Source organism: Panulirus ornatus, chromosome 25, assembly GCF_036320965.1.
Source record: "Panulirus ornatus isolate Po-2019 chromosome 25, ASM3632096v1, whole genome shotgun sequence".
Taxonomy (NCBI): domain Eukaryota; kingdom Metazoa; phylum Arthropoda; class Malacostraca; order Decapoda; family Palinuridae; genus Panulirus; species Panulirus ornatus.
The window spans coordinates 13,428,333-13,454,970 of NC_092248.1; the positions used below are offsets into that span (position 1 = coordinate 13,428,333).

At 41.7% G+C, this 26,638-nt stretch overlaps 1 protein-coding gene across 33 annotated transcripts in view; it reads right to left on the bottom strand.

The window, feature by feature from the left end:
- The window catches only part of LOC139757284 (uncharacterized), a 145,907-nt gene that overhangs the window by 24,842 nt on the left and 94,427 nt on the right, over window positions 1-26,638 (bottom strand). For 26 of the 33 annotated variants that reach the window (XR_011714568.1, XR_011714581.1, XR_011714578.1 and 23 more), the window contains one exon: window positions 11,983-12,125. Coding sequence is in view for 4 of the 33 variants with exons in the window: in XM_071677642.1 (XP_071533743.1) it covers window positions 11,983-12,125 (143 nt within the window). In the remaining 29 variants the exon portion in view is untranslated. Of the gene's footprint in view, window positions 1-11,982; window positions 12,126-16,145; window positions 17,504-21,123; window positions 24,804-26,638 lie in introns of those variants that run through there. The other 7 variants (XR_011714582.1, XR_011714577.1, XR_011714575.1 and 4 more) reach the window with 2 other exon arrangements.

The following is a 26,638-nucleotide window of genomic DNA, read 5'->3' on the forward strand; positions in this document are numbered from 1 at the left end:
GAGGGTTGGGCCATTTCTTTCGTCTGTTTCCTTGCGCTACCTCGCAAACACGGGAGACAGCGACAAAGTATAAAAAAAAAAAAAAAAAAAAAAATTATATATATATATATATATATATATATATATATATATCGCTACCTCGCTAATGCGGGAAATGGCGAATAGTATGAAAGAAAAAGAAAGATATATATATATATATATATATATATATATATATATATATATATATATATATATATATATATATATACACATATATAAGGGGTGTGGGGGAGGTATGGGATGTACTTAGGGAAGCAGTGATGGCTTGCGCAAAAGATGCTTGTAGCATGAAAAGTGTGGGAGGTGGACAGATTAGAAAGGGTAGCAAGTGGTGGGATGAAGAAGTAAGATTACTAGTGAAAGAGAAGAGAGAGGCATTTGGACAGTTTTTGCAGGGAAATAATGCAAACGATTGGGAGATGTATAAAAGAAAGAGGCAGGAGGTCAAGAGGAGGGTGCAAGAGGTGAAAAAGAGGGCAAATAAGAGTTGGGGTGAGAAAGTATCATTAAATTTTAGGGAGAATAAAAAGATGTTTTGGAAGGAGGTAAAGTGCATAAGACAAGAGATCAAATGGGAACATCAGAGAAGGGGGCTAATGGGGAGGTGATAACAAGTAGTGGTGATGTGAGAAGGAGATGGAGTGAGTATTTTGAAGGGTTGTTGAATGTGTTAGATGATAGAGTGGCAGATATAGGGTGTTTTGGTTGAGGTCGTGTGCAAAGTGAGAGGGTTAGGGAGAATGATTTAGTAAAAAGAGAAGAGGTAGTAAAAGCTTTGCGGAAGATGAAAGCCGGCAAGGCAGTAGGTTTCGATGCTATTGCAGTGAAATTTATTAAAAAAGGGGTGACTGTATTGTTGACTGGTTGGTAAGGTTATTTAATGTTTGTATGACTCATGGTGAGGTGCCTGAGGATTGGTGGAATGCTTGTATAGTGCCATTGTACAAAGGCAATGGGGATAAAAGTGAGTGCTCAAATTACAAAGGTATAAGTTTGTTGAGTATTCCTGGGAAATTATATGGGAGGGTATTGATTGAGAGGGTGAAGGCATGGACAAAGCATCAGATTGAGGAAGAGCAGTTTGGTTTCAAAAGTGGTAGAGGATGTGTGGATCAGGTGTTTGCTTTGAACAATGTATGTGAGAAATACTTAGAAAAGCAGATGGATTTGTACGTAGCATTTATGGATCTGGAGAAGGCATATGATAAACTTGATAGAGATGCTCCGTGGAAGGTGTTAAGAATATATGGTGTGGGAGGCAAGCTGTTAGAAGCAGCGAAAAGTTTTTATCGAGGATGTAAGGCATGTGTACGAGCAAGAAGAGAGGAAAGTGATTGGTTACCAGTGAATGTTGGTTTGTGGCAGGGGTGCATGATGTCTCTATGGTTGTTTAATTTGCTTATGGATAGGGTTGTTAGGGAGGTGAATGCAAGAGTTTTGGAAAGAGGGGCAAGTATGAAGTCTGTTGTGGATGAGAGAGCTTGGGAAGTGAGTCAGTTGTTGTTCGCTGATGATACAGCGCTGGTGGCTGATTCATGTGAGAAACTGCAGAAGCTGGTGACTGAGTTTGGTAAAGTGTGTGAAAGAAGAAAGTTAAGAGTAAATGTGAATAAGAGCAAGGTTATTAGGTACAGTAGGGTTGAGGGACAAGTCAATTAGGAGGTAAGTTTGAATGGAGAAAGACTGGAGGAAGTGAAGTGTTTTAGATATCTGGGAGTGGATTTGGCAGCAGATGGAACCATGGAAGTGGAAGTGAATCATAGGGTGGGGGAAGAGGCGAAAGTTCTAGGAATGTTGAAAAATGTATGGAAGTCGAGAACGTTATCTTGGAAAGCAAAAATTGGTATGTTTGAAGGAATAGTGGTTCCAACAATGTGATATGGTTGCAAGACATGGGTTATAGATTGAGTTGTGCGGGGGAGGGTGGGTGTGCTGGAAATGAGATGTTTGAGGACAATATGTGGTGTGAGGTGGTTTGATTGAGCAAGTAATGAAAGGGTAAGAGAGATATGTTGTAATAAAAAGAGTGTGGTTGAGAGAGCAGAAGAGGGTGTTTTGAAATGGTTTGGTCACATGAAGAGAACGAGTTAGGAAATGTTCACTAAGAGGATATATGTGTCAGAGGTGGAGGGAATGAGAAGTGGGAGACCAAATCAGAGGTGGAAAGATGGAGTGAAAAAGATTCTGAGTGATTGGGGCCTGAACATGCAGGAGGGTGAAAGGCGTGTAAGGAATAGAGTGAATTGGAACGATGTGGTGTACTGGGGTTGACGTGCTGTCAATGGATTGAACCAGGGCATGTGAAGCATCTGGAGTAAAACATGGAAAGTTTTGTGGGGCCTGGATGTGGAAAGGGAGCTGTGGTTTCGGTGCACTATACATGACAGCTAGAGACCGAGTGTGAACGGATGTGGCCTTTGTTGTCTTTTCCTAGCGTTACCTCGTGCAAATGCATGGGGAGGGGGTTGTCATTTCATGTGTGGCAGGGTGGCGACGTGAATGAATAAGGGCAGACAGTATGAATTATGCACATGTGTATACATGTCTGTGTTTGTATATGTATGCATACGTTGAGATGTATAGGTATATGTGTGTGTGTGGACGTGTATGTATATACATGTGTATGTGGGTTGGGCCATTCCCTGGGGATAGGGGAGAAAGAAGACTTCCCACGCATTCCTCACATGTTGTAGAAGGCGATTAAAGGGGATGGGAGCGGGGGGGGGCTAGAAACCCTCCCCTCCATGTATTTTAACTTTCTAAAAGGGGAAACAGGAGTCACACGGGGAGTGCTCATCCTCCTCGAAGGCTCAGACTGGGGTGTCTAAATGTGTGTGGATGTAACCAAGATGAGAAAACAGGAGAGATAGGTAGTATGTTTGAGGAAAGGAACCTGGATGTTTTGGCTCTGAGTGAAATAAAGCTCAAGGGTTGTTTGCGAATGTCTTGGGAGTAAAATCAGGGGTAAGTGAGAGGACAAGAGGAAGGGAAGGAGAAGCACTACTCCTGAAACAAGTGGTGGGAGTATGTGATAGTGTGTAAGAAAGTAAACTCTAGATTGATATGGGTGAAATTGAAAGTGGATGGATTGAGATGGGTGATTATTGGTGCATATGCACTTGGGCATGAGAAGAAAGATCATAAAAGGCAAGTGTTTTGGGAGCAGCTGAGTGTGTTAGTAGTTTTGATGCACGAGACTGGGTTATAGTGATGGGTGATTTGAATGCAAAGGTAAGTAATGTGGCATTTGAGGGAATAATTGGTGTACATGGGATGTTCAGTGTTGTAAATGGAAATGGTGAAGAGCTTGTAAATTTATGTGCTAAAAAGGACTGGTGATTGGGAATACCTGGTTTAAAAAGAGAGATATTCATAAGTATACGTATGTAAGTAGGAGAGATGGCCAGAGAGCGTTATTGGATTACGTCTTAATTGACAGGCATGCGAAAGAGAGACTTTTGGATGTTAATGTACTGAGAGGTGCAATTGGAGGGATGTCTGATCATTATCTTGTGGAGGCGAAGGTGAAGATATGTAAAGGTTTTCGGAAAAGAAAAATGTTGGGGTGAAGAAATTGGTGAGAGTAAGTGAGCCTGGGAAGGAGACTTGTGTGAGGAAGTACCAGGAGAGACTGAGTACAGAATGGAAAAAGGTGAGAACAAAGGACATAAGGGGAATGGAGGAGGAATGGGATGTATTTAGGGAAGCAGAGATGGCTTGCACCAAAGATGCTTGTGGCATGAGAAGTGTGGGAGGTGGGCAGATTAGAAAGGGTAGTGAGTGGCAGGATGAAGAAGTAAGATTATTAGTGAAAGAGGAGAGAGGCATTTGGAAAATTTTTGCCAGGAAATAATGCAAATGATTGGGAGATGTATAAAAGAAAGAGGCAGGAGGTCAAGAGAAAGGGGCAAGAGGTGAAAAAGAGGGCAAGAGTTGGGGTGAGAAAGTATCATTAAATCTTAGGGTGAATAAAATGATGTTTTGGAAGGAGGTAAATAAAGTGCGTAAGACAAGGGAACAAATGGGAACATCAGTGAAGGGGGTTAATGGGGAGGTGATAACAAGTAGTGGTGAATTGAGGAGATGGAGTGAGTATTTTGAAGGTTTGTTGAATGTGTTTGATGACAGAGTGGCAGATACAGGGTGTTTCGGTTGAGGTGGTGTACAAAGTGAGAGGGTTAGGGAGAATAATTTGGTAAACAGAGAAGAGGTAGTAAAAGCTTTGCGGAAGATGAAAGCCGGCAAGTCAGAGGGTTTGGATGGTATTGCAGTAGAATTCATTAAAAAAGGGGGTGACTGTATTGTTGACTAGTTGGTAAGGTTATTTAATGTATGTATGATTCACGGTGAGGTGCCTGAGGATTGGCGGAATGCGTGCATAGTGCCATTGTACAAAGGCAAAGGGGATAAAAGTGAGTGCTCAAATTACAGAGGTATAAGTTTGTTGAGTATTCCTGGGAAATTATATGGGAGAATATTGATTGAGAGGGTGAAGGCATATAACGAGCATCAGACTGGGGAAGAGCAGTGTGGTTTCAGAAGTGGTAGAGGATGTGTGGATCAGGTGTTTGCTTTAAAGAATGTATGTGAGAAACACTTAGAAAAGCAAATGGATTTGTACGTAGCATTTGTGGATCTGGAGAAGGCATATGATAGAGTTGATAGAGATGCTCTGTGAAAGGTATTAAGAATATATGGTGTGGGAGGCAAGTTGTTAGAAGCAGTGAAAAGTTTTTATTGAGGATGTCAGGCATGTGTATGAATAGGAAGAGAGGAAAGTGATTGGTTCTCAGTGAATATTGGTTTGCAGCAGGGGTGCGTGATGTCTACATGGTTGTTTAATTTGTTTATGGATGGGGTTGTTAGGGAGGTGAATGCAAGAGTTTTGGAAAGAGGGGCAAGTATGCAGTCTGTTGTGGATGAGAGAGCTTGGGAAGTGAGTCACTTGTTGTTTGCTGATGATAACAGCGCTGGTGGCTGATTTGGGTGAGAAACTGCAGAAGCTGGTGACTGAGTTTGATGAAGTGTGTGAAAGAAGAAAGCTGAGAGTAAATGAGAATAAGAGCAAGGTTATTAGGTACAGTAGGGTTGAGGGACAAGTCAACTGGGAGGTAAGTCTGAATGGAGAAAAACTGGAGGAGGTGAAGTGTTTTAGATATCTGGAAGTGGATTTGGCAGCAGATGGAACCATGAAAGCGGAAGTGAATCACAGAATGGGGGAGATGGCGAATGTTCTGGGAGTGTTGAAGAATGTGTGGAAGTCGAGAACGTTATATTGGAAAGCAAAAATGGATATGTTTGAAGGAATAGTGGTTCCAACAATGTTATATTGTTGTGAGGCATGGGCTATAGATATAGATAGAGTTGTGTGCAGGAGGGTGGATGTGCTGGAAATGAGATGCTTGAGAACAATATGAGGTGTGAGGTAGTTTGATCGAGTAAGCAATAATAAGGTAAGAGAGATGTGTGGTAATAAAAAGAGTGTGGTTGAGAGAGCAGAAGAGGGTGTTTTGAAATGGTTTGGTCACATGGAGAGAACGAGTGAGGAAAGATTGACCACGAGGATATATGTGTCAGAGGTGGAGGGAACGAGGAGAAGTGGGAGACCAAATTGGAGGTGGAAAGATGGAGTGAAAAAGATTTTGAGTGATCGGGGCCTGAACATGCAGGAGGGTGAAAGGCGTGCAAGGAATAGAGTGAATTGGAACGATGTGGTATACCGGGGTCGACATGCTGTCAGTGGATTGAACCAGGGCATGTGAAGCGTCTGGGGTAAACCATGGAAAGTTCTGTGAGGCCTGGATGTGGAAAGGGAGTTGTGGTTTTGGTGCATTATTTCATGACAGCTAGAGACTGAGTGTGAACGAATGTGGCCTTTGCTGTCTTTTCCTAGCGCTACCTTGCGCACATGCGGGGGAAAGGGGTTGTTATTTCATGTGTAGCGGTGTGGCGATGGGAATGAATAAAGGCAGACAGTATGAATTATGTACATGTGTATATATGTATATGTCTGTGTGTGTATATATATATGTAGACATTGAGATGTATAGGTATGTATATTTGCGTGTGTGGACGTGTATGTATATACATGTGTATGTGGGTGGGTTGGGCCATTCTTTCGTGTGTTTCCCTGTGTTACTTCACTAACGCGGGAGACATCGACATAGCAAAATGAATAAATAAATAATATATATATATATATATATATATATATATATATATATATATATATATATATATATATATATATTATCCCTGGGGATAGGGGAGAAAGAATACTTCCCACGTATTCCCTGCGTGTCGTAGAAGGCGACTAAAAGGGGAGGGAGCGGGTGGCTGGAAATCCTCCCCTCTCGTTTTTTTTTTTTTTTTTTTTTAATTTTCCAAAAGAAGGAACAGAGAAGGGGGCCAGGTGAGGATTTTCCCTCTAAGGCCCAGTCCTCTGTTCTTGACGCTACCTCGCAAATGCGGGAAATGGCGAATCGTATGAAAAAAAAAAAAAAAAAAAATATATATATATATTATCTATTACACTTTGTCGCTGTCTCCCATGTTAGTGAGGTAGCGCAAGGTAACAGACGAAAGAATGGCCCAACCCACCCACATACACATGTTTATACATACACGTCCAAACATGCACATATACATACCTATACACCTCAACGTATACATATACATACATACACAGACATATACATATATACACATCTACATAATTCATACTTGCTACCTTTATATGTATTTACCTTCGCTTCCAGAAGATAGTGATCAGACATCCCTCCAGCAGCCCCTCTCAGCACATTAACATCCAAGTCTCTCTCTTACATGCCTATCAATTATCAAGTAGTCCAATAATGCCCTTTGACCATCTCTCCTACTCACATATGTATACTTATGTATATCTCCCTTTTTAAACCAGGTATTCCCAGTCACCAGTCTTTTTTTCAGCACACAAATCCACAAGCTCTTCTCCATTTCCATTCATAACACTGAACACCTCATGTACACCAATTCTACCCTCAACTGCCACATTACTTACGTTCACAGATAAACCATCCATCACTGTAACTTGATCTCGTGCATCAAAGCTGCTAATACACTAACTTAAATGCTCCCAAAACACTTACCTCACAATCTTTCTTCTCATGATCAGGTGCATAGGCACCAATGATAATCACCAGTCTCTCTCCATCTACTTTCAGTTTTACCTACATCAATCTAGAATTTACTTTCTTACACACTACCACATATTCCCACAACTCTTGCTTCAGGAGTATTGCCACTCCTTCCTAGGCTCTTGTCCACTCACCAATCCCTGACTTTACTCCCAAGACATTCCAAAACCAATCTTGCTTCTTACCCTTGAGCTTCGTTTCACTCAGAGCCATAACATCCAGGTTTCTTTCCTCAAACATACCACATATCTCTTCTTTCTTCTCATCTTGGTTACATCCACACACATTTAGACACCCCAATCTGAGCCTTCGGGGAGGATGAGCACTCCCTGCTTGACTCTTTCCGTTTCCCTTTTTATAAATTTAAATACATGGAGGAGGGGTTTCCAGCCCCCCCCCCCCTCCTGTCCCGTTTAGTCGCCTTCCATGACACGCAAGGAACACTTGAGAAATAGTATTTCTCTCCTATTCACTAGGAATAGAGAATGTTAGGGAGTAGAGTGGTGAGAGTAAGTGAGCTTGGAAAGGAGACTTGTGTGAGGAAGTATCAAGAGGGACTAAGTGTAGAATGGCAAAAGGTGAGAGAAAGTGATGTGAGGGGAGTGAGTAAGGAATGGGATGTATTAAGGAAAGCAGTGATGGCTTGCACAAATGATGCATGTGGTTTGAGAAAGGTAGGAGGTGGACAGATTGGAAAGGGTAGTGAGTGGTGGGATGAAGAATTAAGATTGCTAGTGAAAGAGAAAAGAGAGGCTTTTGGACAATATTTGCAGGGAAGTAGTACAGATAACTGGGAGATGTATGAAAAAAAGTGGCAAGAGGTCAAGAGAAAGGGGCAAGAGTTGAAAAAAAGGGCAAATGAGAATTGGGGTGAGAGAGTATCATTAAGTTTTAGAGAGAATAAAATGATGTTTTGGAAGGTTAAATAATGATCATAAGACTAGAACAAATGGGAAAATTGGTGAAAGGAGCAAGTATGAAAGTGATAACAGATAGTGAAGGAGTGAGTATTTTTGAAGGTTTGTTGAATGTGTTTGATGACAGAGCAGCAGATATAGGGTGTTTGGCTGGGGTGGTGTGAGAAATGAGAGGGTCTGGGAGAATGATTTGGTGAAGAGAGAGGAGGCAGTGAAATCTCTGCGGAAGATGAAATCTGGCAAGGCGGTGGGTATGGATGGTATTGCAGAGCAATTTATTAGAAAAGGGGGGACTGTGTCATTGATTGGATGGCAAGGTTATTCAATGTATGTATGGACCATGGTGAAGTGCCTGAGGATTGGCGGAATGCATGCATAGTGCCACTGTACAAAGGCAAAGAGGATAAAGGTGGGTGTTCAAATTACAGACGTATAAGTTTGTTGAGTATTCGTGGGAAATTGAATGGGATGGTATTGATTGACACAGTGAAGGCATGAACAGAGCATCAGACTGGGGAAGAGCAGTGTGGTTTCAGAAGTGGCAGAGGATATCTGGATCAGGTGTTTGCTTTGAAGTATTTATGTGAGAGATATTTAGAAAAACAAATGGATTTGTATGTAGCATTTATGGATCTGGAGAGGGCATATGATAGCATTGATAGAGGTGCTTTGTGTAATGTTTTAAGAGTATATGGTGTGGGGGTATGTTGCTAGAAGCAATGAAAAAGTTTTGCCAAGGATGTAAGGCATGTGTACGAGTAGGAAGAGAGGACACTGACTAGTTCCCAGTAAATGTTGGTGTGTGGCAGGGGTGTGTGATTCCCCATGGTTGTTTAATCTGTTTATGGATCGGGTGGTTAGGGAAGCAAATGCAAGAGTTTTGGAGAGAAGGGCAAATATGCAGTCTGTTGAGGATGAGAGGGCCTGGGAAGTGAGTCAGTTGTTGTTTGCCGATACAGCTGATACAGCTCTAGTGGCTGATTCGTATGAGAAACTGCAGAGGCTGGTGACTGAATGTGAAAGGAGAGAGATAAAAGTGAATGTGAATAAGAGCAGGTTATTATGTTCAGAAGGATTGAGGGACAAATTAACTGGGATTTAAGACTGAATGGAGAAAAAGTGGAAGAAGTGAAGTATTTTAGATATCTGGGAGTGGATTTAGCAGCGGATGTAAGCATGGAAGTGAGTCACAGGGTGGGGGAGGGGGCAAACATTTTGAGAACAATGAAGAATGTTTGGAAGGAGAGAATGTTATCTCGGAGAGCAAAAATGGGTATGTTTGAGGGAATAGTGGTTCCAACAACGTTATATGGTTGCAAGGCACGGACTATACATAGGGTTGTATGGAGGAGGGTGGATGTGTTGTAAATGAAATGTTTGAGGACAATATGTGGTGCGAGGTGGTTTGATTGAGTAAGTAATGTAAGGGTAAGAGAGATGTGTGGAAATAAAAAAAGAGTATGGTTGAGAGAGCAGACGAGGGTTGAAATGGTTTGGACATATGGAGAGAATGAGTGATATATGTGTCAGAGGAAGAGGGTATAAGGAGAAGCAGGAGACCAAATCAGAATTGGAAGGATGGACTGATAAAGATTTTGAGCCCCACAAAACTTTCCATGGTTTATTGCAGATGCTTGACATGCCCTGGTTCAATCCACTGACAGCATGTTCCAATTCACTCTATTCCTTGCATGCCTTTCACCCTCCTGTATGTTCAGGCCCCATCGTTCAAAATCTTTTTCACTCCATCCTTCCACCTCCAATTTGGTCTCTTGCTTCTCCTTATACCCTCTACCTCTGACACATATATCCTGTTTGTCAATCTTTCCTCACTCATTCTTTCCATATGTCCAAACCATTTCAACATACCCTCTTCTGCTCTCAACCATGCTCTTTTTTTATTTCCACACACCTCTCTCACCCTTAAATTACTTCCTCAATCAAGCCACCTCACACCACATATTGTCCTCAAACATTTCATTTCCGACACATCCACCCTCCTCTGCACAACCCTATCTATAGCCCATGCCTTGCAACCATATAATATTGTTGAAACCACTATTCCTTCAAACATACTCAGTTTTGCTCTCTGAGATAATGTTCTCACCTCCCACACATTCTTCAATGCTCCCAGAACCTTTGCCCTCTCCCCCACACTGTGTCTCACTTCCGCTTTCATGGTTCCATCCGCTGCTAAATCAACTTCCAGCTGTCTAAAACACTTCACTTTCAGTTTTTCTCCGTTGAAACTTACCTCCCAATTAACATGTCCTTCAATCCTAATGAACCTAACACCTTTGCTCTTATTCACATTTACTCTCAACTTTCTTGTTCCACACACTTTACCAAACTCAGTCACCAACTTCTGCAGTTTCTCAGGCAAATCTACCACCAGTGCTGTATCATCAGTGAACAACAACTGACTCACTTCCCAAGCCCTCTCATCCACAACAGACTGCATACTTGCCCCTCTCTCCAAAACTCTTGCATTCACCTCTCTAACAACCCCATCCATAAACAAATTAAACAACCATGGAGACATCACACACACCCCTACCACAAACCGACATTCACTGGGAACCAATCACTTTCCTCTCATCCAGCTTGTACACATACCTTACATCCTTGGTAAAAACTTTTCACTGCTTTTAGCAATTACCTACCATACCATATACTCTTAATACCTTCCACAAAGCATCTCCATCAACCCTATCATATGCCTTGTCCGGATCCATAAATGCTACATACAATTCCATATGTTTTTCTAAGTATTTCTCACATATATTCTTCAAAGCAAACACCTGATCCACAAGTCCTCTACCACCTCTGAGAGCACACTGCTCTTCCCCAATCTGATGCTCCGTGCATGCCTTTACCCTCTCAATTAATACCCTCCCATATAATTTCCCAGGAATACTCATTAAACTTATACCTCTGTAATTTGAACATGTAAAGCATTTTCGATATCTGGGAGGAGAGCTGGCAGTAAATGGAACCATGGAAGCGGAAGTGAGTCTACAGTGGAGGAGGGACCAAGGTTCTGGGAGCGATAAAGAATATATGAAAGAGAGAATGTTGTCTCGGTGAGCAAAAATGGGTAAATTTGAAGGAATAGTAGTTTCAACAATATCATATGGTTATGAGGCAGGGTGGATGTGTTGGAAATGAAATGTTTGAGGACAATATGTGGTATGAGGTGGTTTGATCGAGTAAGTAATGAAAGGCTAAGAAAGATGTGTGGTAATAAAAAGTGTGGTTGAGGGAGAAGAAGAAGAGGGTCAGTTGATATGGTTTGGACATATGAAGAGAATGAGTGAGGAAAGGCTGACAAAGAGGATATATGTGTCTGAGATGGAGGGAACAAGAAGTAGGAGACCAAATTGTAGGTGGAAGGATGGAGTGAAAAAGATTTTGAGCAATCGGGGCCTGAATATAAAAGGAGGGTGAAAGGTGTGCATGGAATAGAGTGAATTGGAACGATGTGGTATACTGGGATCAACGTGCTATCAATGGACTGAGCCAGGGTATGTGAAGCATCCGGGGTGAACCATGGAAAGGTCTGTTAGACCTGGATGTGGATACGGAGCTGTGGTTTCGGTGCATTACACATGACAACTAGGGAATGAGTGTGAAAGGATGTAGCCTTTTTTTTTGTTTCCTATGGGGTGGGATGGTGCCAGGAATGAAGGCGAACAAGTATGAATATGTATGTATGTATATGGGTGTGTATGTGTATATGAGTGGATGGGTCTTCGTCTGTTTCCTGGCACTACCTTGCTAATGCAGGAAATGGCGATCAAATATAATTCACACATGACTGCGTTCCTACATTCACTGCAGTTACCTACCTTTCATATTCCTCCCTGCATATTTGCAGATTCATCTCCTCACTTGCCAATACTTTTACCTCTTCATTCTTCCTTACGCCATACCTCCAACGGACTCCTGGCCAAATTCTTCTAATGAAACGCTGGATGACCATGGTACGTACCTGCAACATGTTTGGTTTATAGTAAAATCTATGACTATACATCCCTGTTGTTATATATGTGAGTAATAATCATAAGGAAACATAATGGATAGGATTGGGTCATTTTGTTGCATAAGTGGATTGTTTCTAGCGTAGAAAAAAAAAATTTGTTTTTCTAGAAACTTCATAAGATTTGATGATATCCATATTTTCCCCCCCCCCCCCTTTTGCAGGACTGGTTCTGACTGAGACTAGGAGACCTTCAGGAGAGCAGTGTTGATGATGGCAACCACTCTGCGGAAGAAGGATGAAGTGTTCTCCATGGAACATAAATGTCCATCTCACCAGGACTTCATAAAGGAGGAGTTGGGGGTGCTCCTTATGGTTACACCCTGGTATTATAATGTACACTTTGTCATGTTTATCCCCACCAGAAATCTCTCAATAATATCATCAGCTGGATGGGCATGAGTGAAGGAGATGAGAGCAGAGCAATTGGTTGCGAGAAGATACTAATTTTCCTCTTTATGTTGACAGATTGAAGAGCAACAACAGCAGCAGCAGTAGGGGAAGGAGAGGGTTTGGCACAAGAGTGGAGCAAGAGTGTGGGTAAAGGGGATGCTAATTCTACTGTGTTTACAGATTGAGCAGCAGCAGCAGTGGCAGGAGCAGGGTACCAGGAAGGGGGTTGGTTTGGGTGGGAGGGGGTGGGGTGGGGTGGACGGGGGTGCGGGGGTGGGAGAGGGCAAGGGGGAAGGTTTGGGAGGGGAGTGGGGGAGGAAGGGTGGGGGTAGGAGGAGGGTGGGAGGTGTAAGAGGGAGGGTAATAACCCCCCATGCTCTACCCCCACTGCTGCAGCAACAAGAGCAGGAGCAGCAGCAGGGTTAGGTCATGGGGGGTGAAGGAGGTGGTGGTTTGGTATAGCAGGTAAAGGCTAATAATAACCTTTGCTTTCAGTATGAACTCTGTCATCACCCTACAGCAGCAGCTGGAAGAGATAGAGAGACAGAGTACTAATCATCTTTGCTTTCAGCTTGACCAGCAGCAGCAGCAAAAAATTTGCTGGGAACTTCCATATCTAATGGTCGTACTTTATATTTTTCAGATTGTGAAAGGGCTGAGAGTGAGAGAGAGAGAGAAGTCCAGGAAACGGAGGCTGCAGTGATGACAAGAGCCAAGAATACATTTGATGTAAAAACGAAAAGATCAATAAAAAAATGAGAGAGATACATATTTCATTGATCCACATACATCTCATTGATTGATGGTACAATGAACTTCGAAAAACACTTATGAAAGCACTCTGATCCAGAAAAATACGAGTGTCTTAGATACAGATACTTATGAACTAAAGCCACAGTATTGCAATTTAATACAATAGGTCTAATATGAATTCTTAGTTATAAATACTATGACAAATCCAATTTACCATTTATGAAGCATTAATTCAACATGCTTATATTGTGTAATCATTAGCCTCCTAAAGTCCAAAGTATATAAATAATGGACTAATTTTTGTATAAGAGCTATGCTAATGTCCACGATCTCAAGTCCCCAGTGTGTCATCATTCACACATTTAGTACCTTATTTAAAGTTTATAACAGGTTTTATCTTGCAAATTTCCTTAATTACATGCCATTATCTCTGGCTGTTATCAAAGTTACTCTATTTCAAGAGTAAACTTGAAATAGTGTGTGCTCCTGTCCCCACTTATTCTCAGTGATGGGCAATCTCATAGCCTGTAAATTTATAATTACCCCTGTATTTAAGGTGCCATTTATCTTATGGGATAATTTAATTAATGCCCATGTAATTAGCTTCCTTCTTTATGTACTTCTAATGCTTCCCTAACAGAATCCATTAGGTAACTTCAACATTCTGCTGTGGGGCCTCATAAGTTGGTTACTCCCTCAGTCTCACTGCAACTGCCCTTTAATTAAAAATAGCCAGCCCCTTGTGTTTTAAGCTGCTAAGCATGTACGTCATTTGGTGCAAGGGAGTTAATGGTAGACAGCCAAATATTTTTAAAATTTCTTTATTTGTAACTATTTAGGATAGAAGTGCTCTATAGCCAATTTCCCTAATCTTTATTACTTTGGAATTCATACAGAAAGTACTCTTAGCAATACGAAGTACTTTTACAGACTTCAGTGGAAACTTTTTTACAAGATGTACAAATTCCATGTTCAAAACTTCGTCCGCGGAACTGCATACAGATTTACACGGCAGCATTTCCTTTTTCATAAAGGAAGCACAGTCGAAAGACTCATCTTTACAAACATTCCTGAACCCTTGCATAATGCATCCTGTATATTTCTACAAGAGTGACAATGTACATCTTAAAAAAATTTTTTTTTTTTTTTTTTTTTATACTTTGTCGCTGTCTCCCGCGTTTGCGAGGTAGCGCAAGGAAACAGACGAAAGAAATGGCCCAACCCCCCCCCCCATACACATGTACATACACACGTCCACACACACAAATATACATACCTACACAGCTTTCCATGGTTTACCCCAGACGCTTCACATGCCTTGCTTCAATCCACTGACAGCACGTCAACCCCTGTATACCACATGACTCCAATTCACTCTATTCCTTGCCCTCCTTTCACCCTCCTGCATGTTCAGGCCCCGATCACACAAAATCTTTTTCACTCCATCTTTCCACCTCCAATTTGGTCTCCCTCTTCTCCTCGTTCCCTCCACCTCCGACACATATATCCTCTTGGTCAATCTCTCCTCACTCATTCTCTCCATGTGCCCAAACCATTTCAAAACACCCTCTTCTGCTCTCTCAACCACGCTCTTTTTATTTCCACACATCTCTCTTACCCTTACGTTACTTACTCGATCAAACCACCTCACACCACACATTGTCCTCAAACATCTCATTTCCAGCACATCCATCCTCCTGCGCACATCTCTATCCATAGCCCACGCCTCGCAACCATACAGCATTGTTGGAACCACTATTCCCTCAAACATACCCATTTTTGCTTTCCGAGATAATGTTCTCGACTTCCACACATTTTTCAAGGCTCCCAAAATTTTCGCCCCCTCCCCCACCCTATGATCCACTTCCGCTTCCATGGTTCCATCCGCTGACAGATCCACTCCCAGATATCTAAAACACTTCACTTCCTCCAGTTTTTCTCCATTCAAACTCACCTCCCAATTGACTTGACCCTCACCCCTACTGTACCTAATAACCTTGCTCTTATTCACATTTACTCTCAACTTTCTTCTTCCACACACTTTACCAAACTCAGTCACCAGCTTCTGCAGTTTCTCACATGAATCAGCCACCAGCGCTGTATCATCAGCGAACAACAATTGACTCACTTCCCAAGCTCTCTCATCCCCAACAGACTTCATACTTGCCCCTCTTTCCAGGACTCTTGCATTTACCTCCTTTACAACCCCATCCATAAACAAATTAAACAACCATGGAGACATCACACACCCCTGCCGCAAACCTACATTCACTGAGAACCAATCACTTTCCTCTCTTCCTACACGTACACATGCCTTACATCCTCGATAAAAACTTTTCACTGCTTCTAACAACTTGCCTCCCACACCATATATTCTTAATACCTTCCACAGAGCATCTCTATCTTGGACCTTTTGTGGAACCAGTGATTTTGCATATCTGAGCCAGATAATAAAGCTTTTCCTGCACTTTAATCGTATACCAAGGCAATGAAAAGGAACGTTAAAAAAACTGGGTTACCTGTGGATGAAACCAATGTCAATTTTTTTCCCAAGTAACCCTTGCCATGATAGATTATTTTGAATGAATTGCCCTTCTAGCTGTCTGGCAATGAAATTTATGTATGTTATTCCTTGACACTTTATTCATGTATATATTTGTATGTATGGATTTGTATGTAGCATTTATGGATCTGGAGAAGGCATATGATAGAGTTGATAGAGATGCTCTGTGGAAGGTATTAAGAATATATGGTGTGGGAGGCAAGTTGTTAGAAGCAGTGAAAAGTTTTTATCGAGGATGTAAGGCATGTGTACGTGTAGGAAGAGAGGAAAGTGATTGGTTCTCAGTGAATGTAGGTTTGCGGCAGGGGTGTGTGATGTCTCCATGGTTGTTTAATTTGTTTATGGATGGGGTTGTTAGGGAGGTAAATGCAAGAGTCTTGGAAAGAGGGGTAAGTATGAAGTCTGTTGGGGATGAGAGAGCTTGGGAAGTGAGTCAGTTGTTGTTCGCTGATGATACAGCGCTGGTGGCGGATTCATGTGAGAAACTGCAGAAGCTGGTGACGGAGTTTGGTAAAGTGTGTGGAAGAAGAAAGTTAAGAGTAAATGTGAATAAGAGCAAGGTTATTAGGTACAGTAGGGTTGAGGGTCAAGTCAATTGGGAGGTGAGTTTGAATGGAGAAAAACTGGAGGAAGTGAAGTGTTTTAGATATCTGGGAGTGGATCTGTCAGCGGATGGAACCATGGAAGCGGAAGTGGATCATAGGGTGGGGGAGGGGGCAAAAATTTTGGGAGCCTTGAAAAATGTGTGGAAGTCGAGAACATTATCCCGGAAAGCAAAAATGGGTATGTTTGAAGGAATAGTGGTTCCAACAATGTTGTATGGTTGCGAGGCGTGGGCTATGGATAGAGTTGTGCACAGGAGGATGGATGTGCTGGAAATGAGATGTTTGAGGACAATGTGTGGTGTGAGGTGGTTTGATCGAGTAAGTAACGTAAGGGTAAGAGAGATGTGTGGAAATAAAAAGAGCGTGGTTGAGAGAGCAGAAGAGGGTGTTTTGAAATGGTTTGGGCACATGGAGAGAATGAGTGAGGAAAGATTGACCAAGAGGATATATGTGTCGGAGGTGGAGGGAACGAGAAGAGGGAGACCAAATTGGAGGTGGAAAGATGGAGTGAAAAAGATTTTGTGTGATCGGGGCCTGAACATGCAGGAGGGTGAAAGGAGGGCAAGGAATAGAGTGAATTGGAGCGATGTGGTATACAGGGGTTGACGTGCTGTCAGTGGATTGAATCAAGGCATGTGAAGCGTCTGGGGTAAACCATGGAAAGCTGTGTAGGTATGTATATTTGCGTGTGTGGACGTGTGTATGTACATGTGTATGGGGGGGGGTTGGGCCATTTCTTTCGTCTGTTTCCTTGCGCTACCTCGCAAACGCGGGAGACAGCGACAAAGTATAAAAAAAAAAAAAAAAAAAAAAAAAAAAAAAAAAAAAAAAAACTTTAAACAATGACATAGGTGAAAAATATATAAATTGATTATTGGACCAGAGATCTGTGCATCTGACATAGTTTAAAGCCATTCATACAGGATCATCTTTAGCTGCGATCTTCAGTCCCCAGGATCCCCTTGCACATGAGTGGGGGACCACCAAATCAAGAGGTACTGTGGTGACATGTCATCCTTGACGAAAGTAAAAAATGGAGTAAGTGTACAGCATTTTCAGCGTGGAAGCTGCGTCTTGTACATGCAGGAATTGCAATATTTCTAACGGAAACATTGGTAGAGTCTAGAACACATATAAGATGTAATCATTTTCACATCTGAGGAGTTTATTTCAGGTGGACATAAGCCTGGGTTAGAAACATTCCCTATTAAGCCATTAATTTGTAAATAATCTATGTTTTGTCAAATTGCATTTCTGGGGGAGGGAGGAAGGTTTCTAGAAGTACAGTTTATCAAAATGCATAGTAAGTGAGAGCAGAATTGGGTTTAATTAACATTGCAATAATATCTTTCCTGTTCAATTCTACCATAAAAAAATTAAAGCACAGAGGGAAAAAGTAAACATGGCAGATAAAATTGTCTGGTTACTGTATGCATTTCCACAGTGAAATATTATAGCTTCCCAGTCACTTAAAACCTAGATTATAAAAAACTATTTCTGGATGGCAGACAATATGAAGTGGTTTTCACAATTCATTTATACAACAGAATGATGACATCTAATCAGTCTTTTTCTCTTAAAAATAGCCTTTGATGCAAAATACAAACTGTCATTGCCATCATTCAAAGTGGACAACTAAAGCTTTATCCAACATGTTACCAGCTTCCCTGGACAAAAGAAAAATTGCCTGGACAAAAGAAAAATTGCCCACTTTCTCTTCCTAACACAAATATGTACTTCTCACCATCATTCACCTTTTGAATTTACCTCCAAGAATTTAGTGGTAAAACTTGTTATGGTTAGGACAGTTCCAAGTGTGATACATAGTGAATGAAAAGCAATTTTGTCATTCACATCTCTATAAAGATATGTAAATTAACTGATAGGCATGTAAGAGAGACTTGTGGATGTTAATGTGCTGAGAGGGGAAGCTGGAGGGATGTCTAATCACTATCTTGTGGAAGCAAAGGTGAAGATTTGTAGAGTTTTCCAAGGGAGAGAATGCTGGGGAGAAGAGAGTTAGTGAGGGAGCTTGGAAAGGTGAAGCATGTGAGGAAGTACCAGGAGTGATTGAGAGTAGAATGGCAAAAGGCAAGAGCAAATGATGTGAGGGGAGTGGGGGAGGAATGGGATGTATTTAGGGAAGCAGTGATGGTTTGCGCAAAAGATGCATGTGGCACGAGAAACGTGGGCAGATTAGAAAGGGTGGAGTGGTGGGATGAATGAAGAAGTAAAGTTGTTAGTGAAAGAGAAGAGAGACATTTAGATGATTCTTGGAGGGAAGTAGTGCCAATGATGGAGATGTATAAAAGAAACAGGCAGGAGGTCAAGAGAAAGGTGCAAGAGATCAAAAAGAGGGCAAATGAGAGTTGGGGTGAGAGTATCATTAAATTTCGGGGAAAATAAAGATATTTTGGAAGGAGGTAAATAACGTGTGTAAGACAAGAGAACAAACAAGAACATCGGTGAAGGGGCAAATGGGGAGGTAATAAGTAGTTTTTAAGTGAGGAGATGAAACAAGTATTCTGAAGGTTTGTTGAATGTGTTTGATAAGAGTGGCAAATATAGGGTGTTTTGGTCATGGAGGTGTGCGAAGTGGTACAGGGGCTGAAAAAGAGGGCAAATGAGAGATAGAATGAGTGTTGTCTGTAAACATCTGGGCAAAGTTTTGTAAAGATTTAATAATTCATGAAAACAAAGCAAATGGGAACTTCAGCAAAGGGGCCAATAAAGTGGTGACAGGTAGTGACAAGGTGAAGAGAGATTGAGTATTTTGAAGGACTTTTGAATGTTTGATGATAGGGTGGCAGATGTAGGGAGTTTAGGTCAGGGAGGTATGTGAAGTGATCCAGCCATGAAAAAGTTTGGTGAAAAAAGAAGAGAAAGTGAAAGCCTTACTAACATCCGGCCATGGAAAAGTTTGTTGAAAAAAGAAGAGAAAGTGAAAGCCTTACATATGATGAAACATGGCAAGGTAGTGTAAGTGATGATATTGCATATGAATTTCTTAAGACGGGACAATGGTTGTAGATTGTTTAGTTAGGATTTCCAATGTACATATGGATCATGGAGAGGTCCCCGAGGATTAGCCGAATGCGTGTGCAGTGCCACTATGTAAAGGCATGGGGGACAAAAGTAGAGTTTTCAAAATACAGAGGTACAAGAGGTTTGTTAAGTGTACGTGGTAAGCTGTAAGGGAAAGTGGTGACATATGGCAAAGGTAGGTACAGAAAAGTAGACTGGGGAAGAGCAACATGGTTTCCTAAGTGGTAGAGGATCTATGGATCAAGTGTTTGCATTAAAGACTGTGAAAACCAAATATGTGTGTATGTGGCATTTATGGATCTGGATAAAGAATTTGATAAATACTTTGTCTAGGAGGAAAGCTGCTAGAAGCAATTATAAGTTTTTATGATGGATGTAAGGCATGTGTGTGTGGGTAGGTAGGAAGGAAAGTGGCTCCAGGTGAAGGTTTGTTTATGGCATGGGTCTGTGATGTCACCACGGCTGAAGTGATTTCATGGTGAAGTGATAGGTAGGTAAATACAAAAGTCCTGAATAGAGGGGGCAAGTATGTATTCTGTAAGTGGTGAGGGCCTAAGAAGAGAATCAGTTTGCCGATGACACAGCAGTAATGGCAGATTATTTAATTGAAACTGCATAAGTTGGTGACAGAGTTGGTACTGTGTGTGAAATGAGGGAGTTAGGAGAAAATGTCAACAATAGCAAGGGTATTAGGTCTAGCAGGGTAGAGGGACAGGTTTGCTTGAGTGCAAGCATGAATTGAGAAAATTTGAATTGTTTTAGTTACCTCAGGGTGGTTGATAAAAATTCAGCAGTCTATTGCTGCCATGAAAAGTGTGTGCATAGTGCACAGGAGTACGTGCATATGTAAGCATATTGCACAAGCATATGGGCATATGTGCATACATGCATACAAGTGCATGCATGATATGTGCCCTTGCATACGTGCATGCATGACATGTGCCCTTGTATACGTGCATGCTTACCTGCATGTGTGCCTGTGCATGCATACCTGCATGCGTGCCGTGCTTGCATACCTGCATGCGTGCCTGTGCGTGCATGTATGCATGCATGTGTATGTGTGCGTGTGCATGCATACATGCTTGCGTATGTGTGCATACATGCATGCATATTTGCACGCATACATACATGCACACATGTGCACGTGCATGCATACATGCACGCATATGTGCACGTGTGCATGCATGTGCACATGCATACATACATGCATGCGTATGTGTGCATGCATGCATATGTGCATGTGTGGGAGAGGAGAGAAGGGGCAAGAAACAAGAGCTGTAACTTCTTGTACCAAAGAGCAACAATTACAGCACTATACTTTGACTGTCTTTATCCCTTGCTACTTTTAAATTAATTAGACATTTTACTATATACAGTGCACTAATACATCCACTACGATCTATGCTACAATACACATGCAGTATTAATGAAATTAACAAAACATGCACAATATCACATCTAAATTGATAAACTTTAGTAGTCAGTCAAGTCAGTCCGTCAAACAGCTGTTTGTTTCCGAGTTACACACACACTACCAGGCACCAAATATCCTCAGAAGCACATATACCAAAAGAGGAAAATATCTAATTACCTCTATGAAGAAGATGCCAAGCGGGGAGTTGTCATCCTCTTTGAAGGCTCAAGCTGGGGAGTCTAAATGTGTGTGAATGTAATCAAGATGAGAAGAGAGGAAGGATGGTGGATTTGAGCAAAGAAACCCAGATGCTCTGGCTGAGTGAAACAAAGCTCAAGGTAAAGAGGAAGAATGGTTTGGAAATGTCATTGCAGTAAATTCATGGGTTGGCGATTGGACAAAATCTAAGGCAGTAGCAGCATTACTCCTAAGGGAGTTGTGGAACTGCTTGAAAGAATAAGAAATTGTTCTAGAATGATGTGAATAAAAATGATAGCAATAGGGTTGATTATTATTGCTCATGCACCTGGCAACAAGAGTTTGGAAGTGCATGTTAAAGAAAATAATCAAATGTGAATAAAAGCAAGTTTATTAGGTTTGACAGAGTTGAGAGACAGGTTAGCGGGGCTGGGAATTTAAGTGAAGAAAAACTGAAGGTGAAGACTGAATATGGCAGCAAATAGAAACGTGGAAATGAAGTGAATTATAAGGTGGGTGAGGGTGTGAAGGTTCTGGAAGTGTTGAAGAATGTGTGGAGAGAGAGATCATCATCTAGGAGGGCAAAAATGATTGTTTGAAGGAATATTAGTTCCAGCAATGTTATATGGATGAGAGTCATGTCCTTTAGATAAGTTTGTGTAGAGTGGTGGATGTTATGGAAATGAAATGCTTCGTGAGCACAAATGTGGTGCGAGGTGGTTTGATCGAGCAAGTAATGAAAGGGTAAGAGAACCTTGATGAAAAGTGGTTGAGAAAGCTGAAGAGGGTGGGCTAACATGGTTTGAATGTATGGAGAGAATGAGTGAAGAAAGGTTGACAATGAGGATATATGGGCCAGAGGTGTATGGAACAAGGAGAGTGGGGATACCAAGTCAAAGAGATGGAAGGATGAAGTGAAAAGATTTTGAACAATCAAGGCCTGTTCATTCAAGAGAGTTAAACTTGTGTACAGGACAGAGCGAATTGGAACTATGTGGTATACTGGGGTCAACCTGCTGTCATTGGATTGAACCATGGCATGACTGAGCAAGAAATGAAAGGGTAAGAAAACCGTGATAAAAAGTGTGGTTGAGAGAGCTGAAGAGGGTGTGCTAAAATGGTTTGGATATATGGAGAGAATGAGAGAAAAAGTTGACGAGGATATACGGGCCAGAGGTGGATGGAACAAGAACGGGGAGACCAAGCTGGAGATGGAAGGATGGAGTGAAAAGATTTTGAGCAATCAAGGCCTGAACATTCATGAGGGTTAAACATGTATACAAGATAGAGTGAACTGGAACTATGTAGTTTACTGGGGTCAACCTGCTGTCAATGGATTGAACCGGGGCATGACTTAGCAAGTAATGAAATGGTAAGAGAACAGTGATAAAAAGTGGTTTAGAGAGCTGAAGATGGTATGCTAAAATGGTTTGGATATATGGAGAGATTGAGTGAGGAAAGGTTGACAACAAGGATATATGGGACAGAGGTGGATGGAATAAGGAGAATGGGGGGACCAAGCTGGAGATGGAAGGATGGAGTGAAAAGATTTTGGGCAATCAAGGCCTGAACATTTATGAGTTAAACGTGTGTACAAGATAGAGTGAACTGGAACCATGTAATTTACTAGGGTCAACCTGCTGTCAATGGATTAAACCAGGGCATGTGCAGCAACCGGGGTAAACCACGAAAAGGTCTGTAGGGCCTGGTTGTGGACAAGAACTTGTTGTTTCAGTGTATTACACTGATTGCAAAAGCATGGATGCAAGTGGAAGTGGCCTTTCTTCATCTGTTCCTGATGCTACCTCTTTGATGTGGGAAAAGGCAATCAAGGATAAAAAAAAAAAAAAAGTTTGTAATTTCAATTGGGCAGCCCTTGTGACTCCATCTGTCCTGCTCCATTAAGATGAAAGTGAATGCTCTCGTATTTACTGAGGGCATATGATAGGGTGGACAGAGATGCATTGTGGAAGGTTTCAAGAGTATATGGTGAGGGAGGGAAGCTGCTAGAAGCAGTGAAAAGTTTTTACCAAAGATGTAAGGCATGTGTACAAGCAGGAAGAGAGGAAAGTAATTGGTGCCCAGTGAATGTCAGTTTGTGGTAGGGGTGCGTGATGTCTCCATGGTTGTTTAATTTGATTATGGAAGAGGTGGTTAAGGAGGTGAATGCACGAGTTTTGGAGAGAGGGGCAAGTATGTAGTCTGTTCGAGATGAGAGGGCATGGGAAGCGAGTCAGTTGTTGTTCGTTGATGATATAGTGCTGGTGGCTGATTCAGGTGAGAAACTGCAGAAATTGGTGACTGAGTATGGTAAAGTGTGTGAAATAAGAAAGTTGAGAGTAAACGTGAATAAGAGCAAGGTTATTAGGTTCAGTAAGGTTGAGGGACAAGTTAACTGGGAGGTAAATTTGGATGGAGAATAACGAGTAATTTAAGTGTTTTAGATATCTGGGAGCGTACTTAGCAGCAAATGGAACCATGGAAGCAGAAGTGATTCACAGGGTAGGGGAGGGAGCAAAGGTTCTGGGAGCTTTGAAAAATGTGTGGAAGGTGAGAACGTTATCCTGGAAGAGCAAAATTGGGTATGTTTGAAGAAATAGTTCCAAATTGTTATATGGTTGCAAGGTGTGGGATATAGATAAGGTTGTGCAGAGGAGGGTGGATGTTGAAATAAAATGTTTGAGGACAATATGTGGTGTGAGGTGGTTTGATCGAGTAAGTAATGAAAGGGTAAGAGAGATGTGTGGTAATAAAAAGTGTGTGGTTGAGAGAGCAGAAGAGGGTGTGTTGAAATGATTTGGACACATGAAGAGAATGAGTGAGGAAAGATTGACAAAGAGGATATGTGTGTTAAGAGGTGGAGGGAAGGAGAAGCAGGAGACCAAACTGAAGGTGGAAAGATGGAGTGAGAGATTTTGAGCGATCGGGGCCTGAACATACAGGAGTGAAAAGCATGCAAGAAATAGAAAGAATTGGAACAATGTGGTATACTGAGGTGGATGTGCTGTCAATGGATTGAACCAAAGCATGTGAAGCATTTGGGGTAAACCATGGAAAGGTCTGTGTGGCCTGGATGTGGAAAGGGAGCTGTGGTTTCAGTGCATCACACATGACAGCTAGAGAGTGTGAATGAATGTAGCCTTTTTTGTCTGTTCCTGGAGGTGCCTCACTGCAGGGGGGGGGGGGGGGGCTAATTCGTGTATGGTGATGTGGTGTCAGGAAATGGATGAAGGTGGCAAGTATGGATATGTACATGTGTACATATGTATATATCTGTGTACTCATAGGAATATCTGTTTATGTATACGTGGAAATGTATATGTATGTGCGGGCATTTCTGTTTATGCATGTGTATGTGAGTGGGTTGGGCCATTCCTTGTCCGTTTCCTTGCGCTACCTCGCTAATGCAGGAGACAGTGACAAAGTAAAATAAATATATTTACTGAAGTACATAATCTCATGCCTTCAAAGCCATTTCTACTGAATGTCTTATGTTCAATAGACACACTCAAATTTTCCCATTAACATTGGTCTCCCTTAAAACAATTTTCAATATAAATGAACTAGTTACAAAAACTCGTATTTGTTATATCCATAGCAGTTCCAACAATGCCAGAAGAAAATTTTTTTGCATATTGCTTCTGCACCACACAGTGTACCTGAAAGTCAATAATGGATATTAATTTCTACAGCTGAGCAACAGACAGCTAATCAAATATTCCATAACTAAATTTTCAAAAATTAAAAGTCTTTAACATATAGACAAGATAATTTTATGATCTTTATGTGCAAGAAAATGCTCACTCCAAGTTCTGTAAAGCATGTTTTAACATAAGCCATGCTGGACCATATCTATGAAATTCTTCATTGCATTTACAATTATGATTTAAGAATTTTCTTTTAATGAACTTCCATGCAAGTAAAAATTTTTATTCCTGCTGGACTCATTCACCACAAAATCAAGTATTTGGAGGACTGGTAAATATCTAGACTTGCAGTTATATACAAGCATACTTTTTTATTTCTATTCATTCATTTTGCTTTGTCGCTGTCTCCCGCGTTTGCGAGGTAGCGCAAGGAAACAGACGAAAGAAATGGCCCAACCCACCCACATACACATGTATATACATACAAGTCAACACACACAAATATACATACCTATACATCTCAACGTACACATATGTATACACACACAGGCATATACATATATACACATGTACATAATTCATACTGTCTGCCTTTATTTACTCCCATCGCCAACTCGCAACACATGGAATAACATCCCCCTCCCCCCTCATGTGTGCAAGGTAGCGCTAAGACAACAAAGGCCCCATTCGTTCACACTCAGTCTTTAGCTGTCATGTAATAATGCACCAAAACCACAGCTCCCTTTCCACATCCAGGCCCCACACAACTTTCCATGGTTTACCCCAGACGCTTCACATGCCCTGAATCAATCCATTGACAGCACGTCGACCCCGGTATACCACATTGATCCAATTCACTCTATTCCTTGCACGCCTTTCACCCTCCTGCATGTTCAGGCCCCAATCACTCAAAATCTTTTTCACTCCATCTTTCCACCTCCAATTTGGTCTCCCACTTCTCGTTCCCTCCACCTCCAACATATATATCCTCTTGGTCAATCTTTCCTCACTCATTCTCTCCATGTGCCCAAACCATTTCAAAACACCCTCTTCTGCTCTCTCAACCACGCTCTTTTTATTTCCACACATCTCTCTTACCCTTACATTACTTACTCGATCGAACCACCTCACACCACATATTGTCCTCAAACATCTCATTTCCAGCACATCCACCCTCCTGCGTGCAACTCTAACCATAGCCCATGCCTCGCAACCATACAACATTGCTGGAACCACTATTAATTCAAACATACCCATTTTTGCTTTTCGAGATAATGTTCTCGACTTCCAGACATTCTTCAAGGCTCCCAGGATTTTCGCCCCCTCCCCCACCCTATGATTCACTTCCGCTTCCATGGTTCCATCCGCTGCCAGATCCACTCACAGATATCTAAAACACTTTACTTCCTCCAGTTTTTCTCCATTCAAACTTACCTCCCAATTGACTTGACCCTCAACCCTACTGTACCTAATAACCTTGCTCTTATTCACATTTACTCTTAACTTTCTTCTTTCACACACTTTACCAAACTCAGTCACCAGCTTCTGCAGTTTCTCACATGAATCAGCCACCAGCGCTGTATCATCAGCAAACAACAACTGACTCACTTCCCAAGCTCTCTCATCCACAACAGACTTCATACTTGCCCTCTTTCCAAAACTCTTGCATTTACCTCCCTAACAACCCCATCCATAAACAAATTAAACAACCACGGAGACATCACACACCCCTGCCGCAAACCTACATTCACTGAGAACCAATCACTTTCCTCTCTTCCTACACGTACACATGCCCCACATCCTCGATAAAAACTTTTCACTGCTTCTAACAACTTGCCTCCAACACC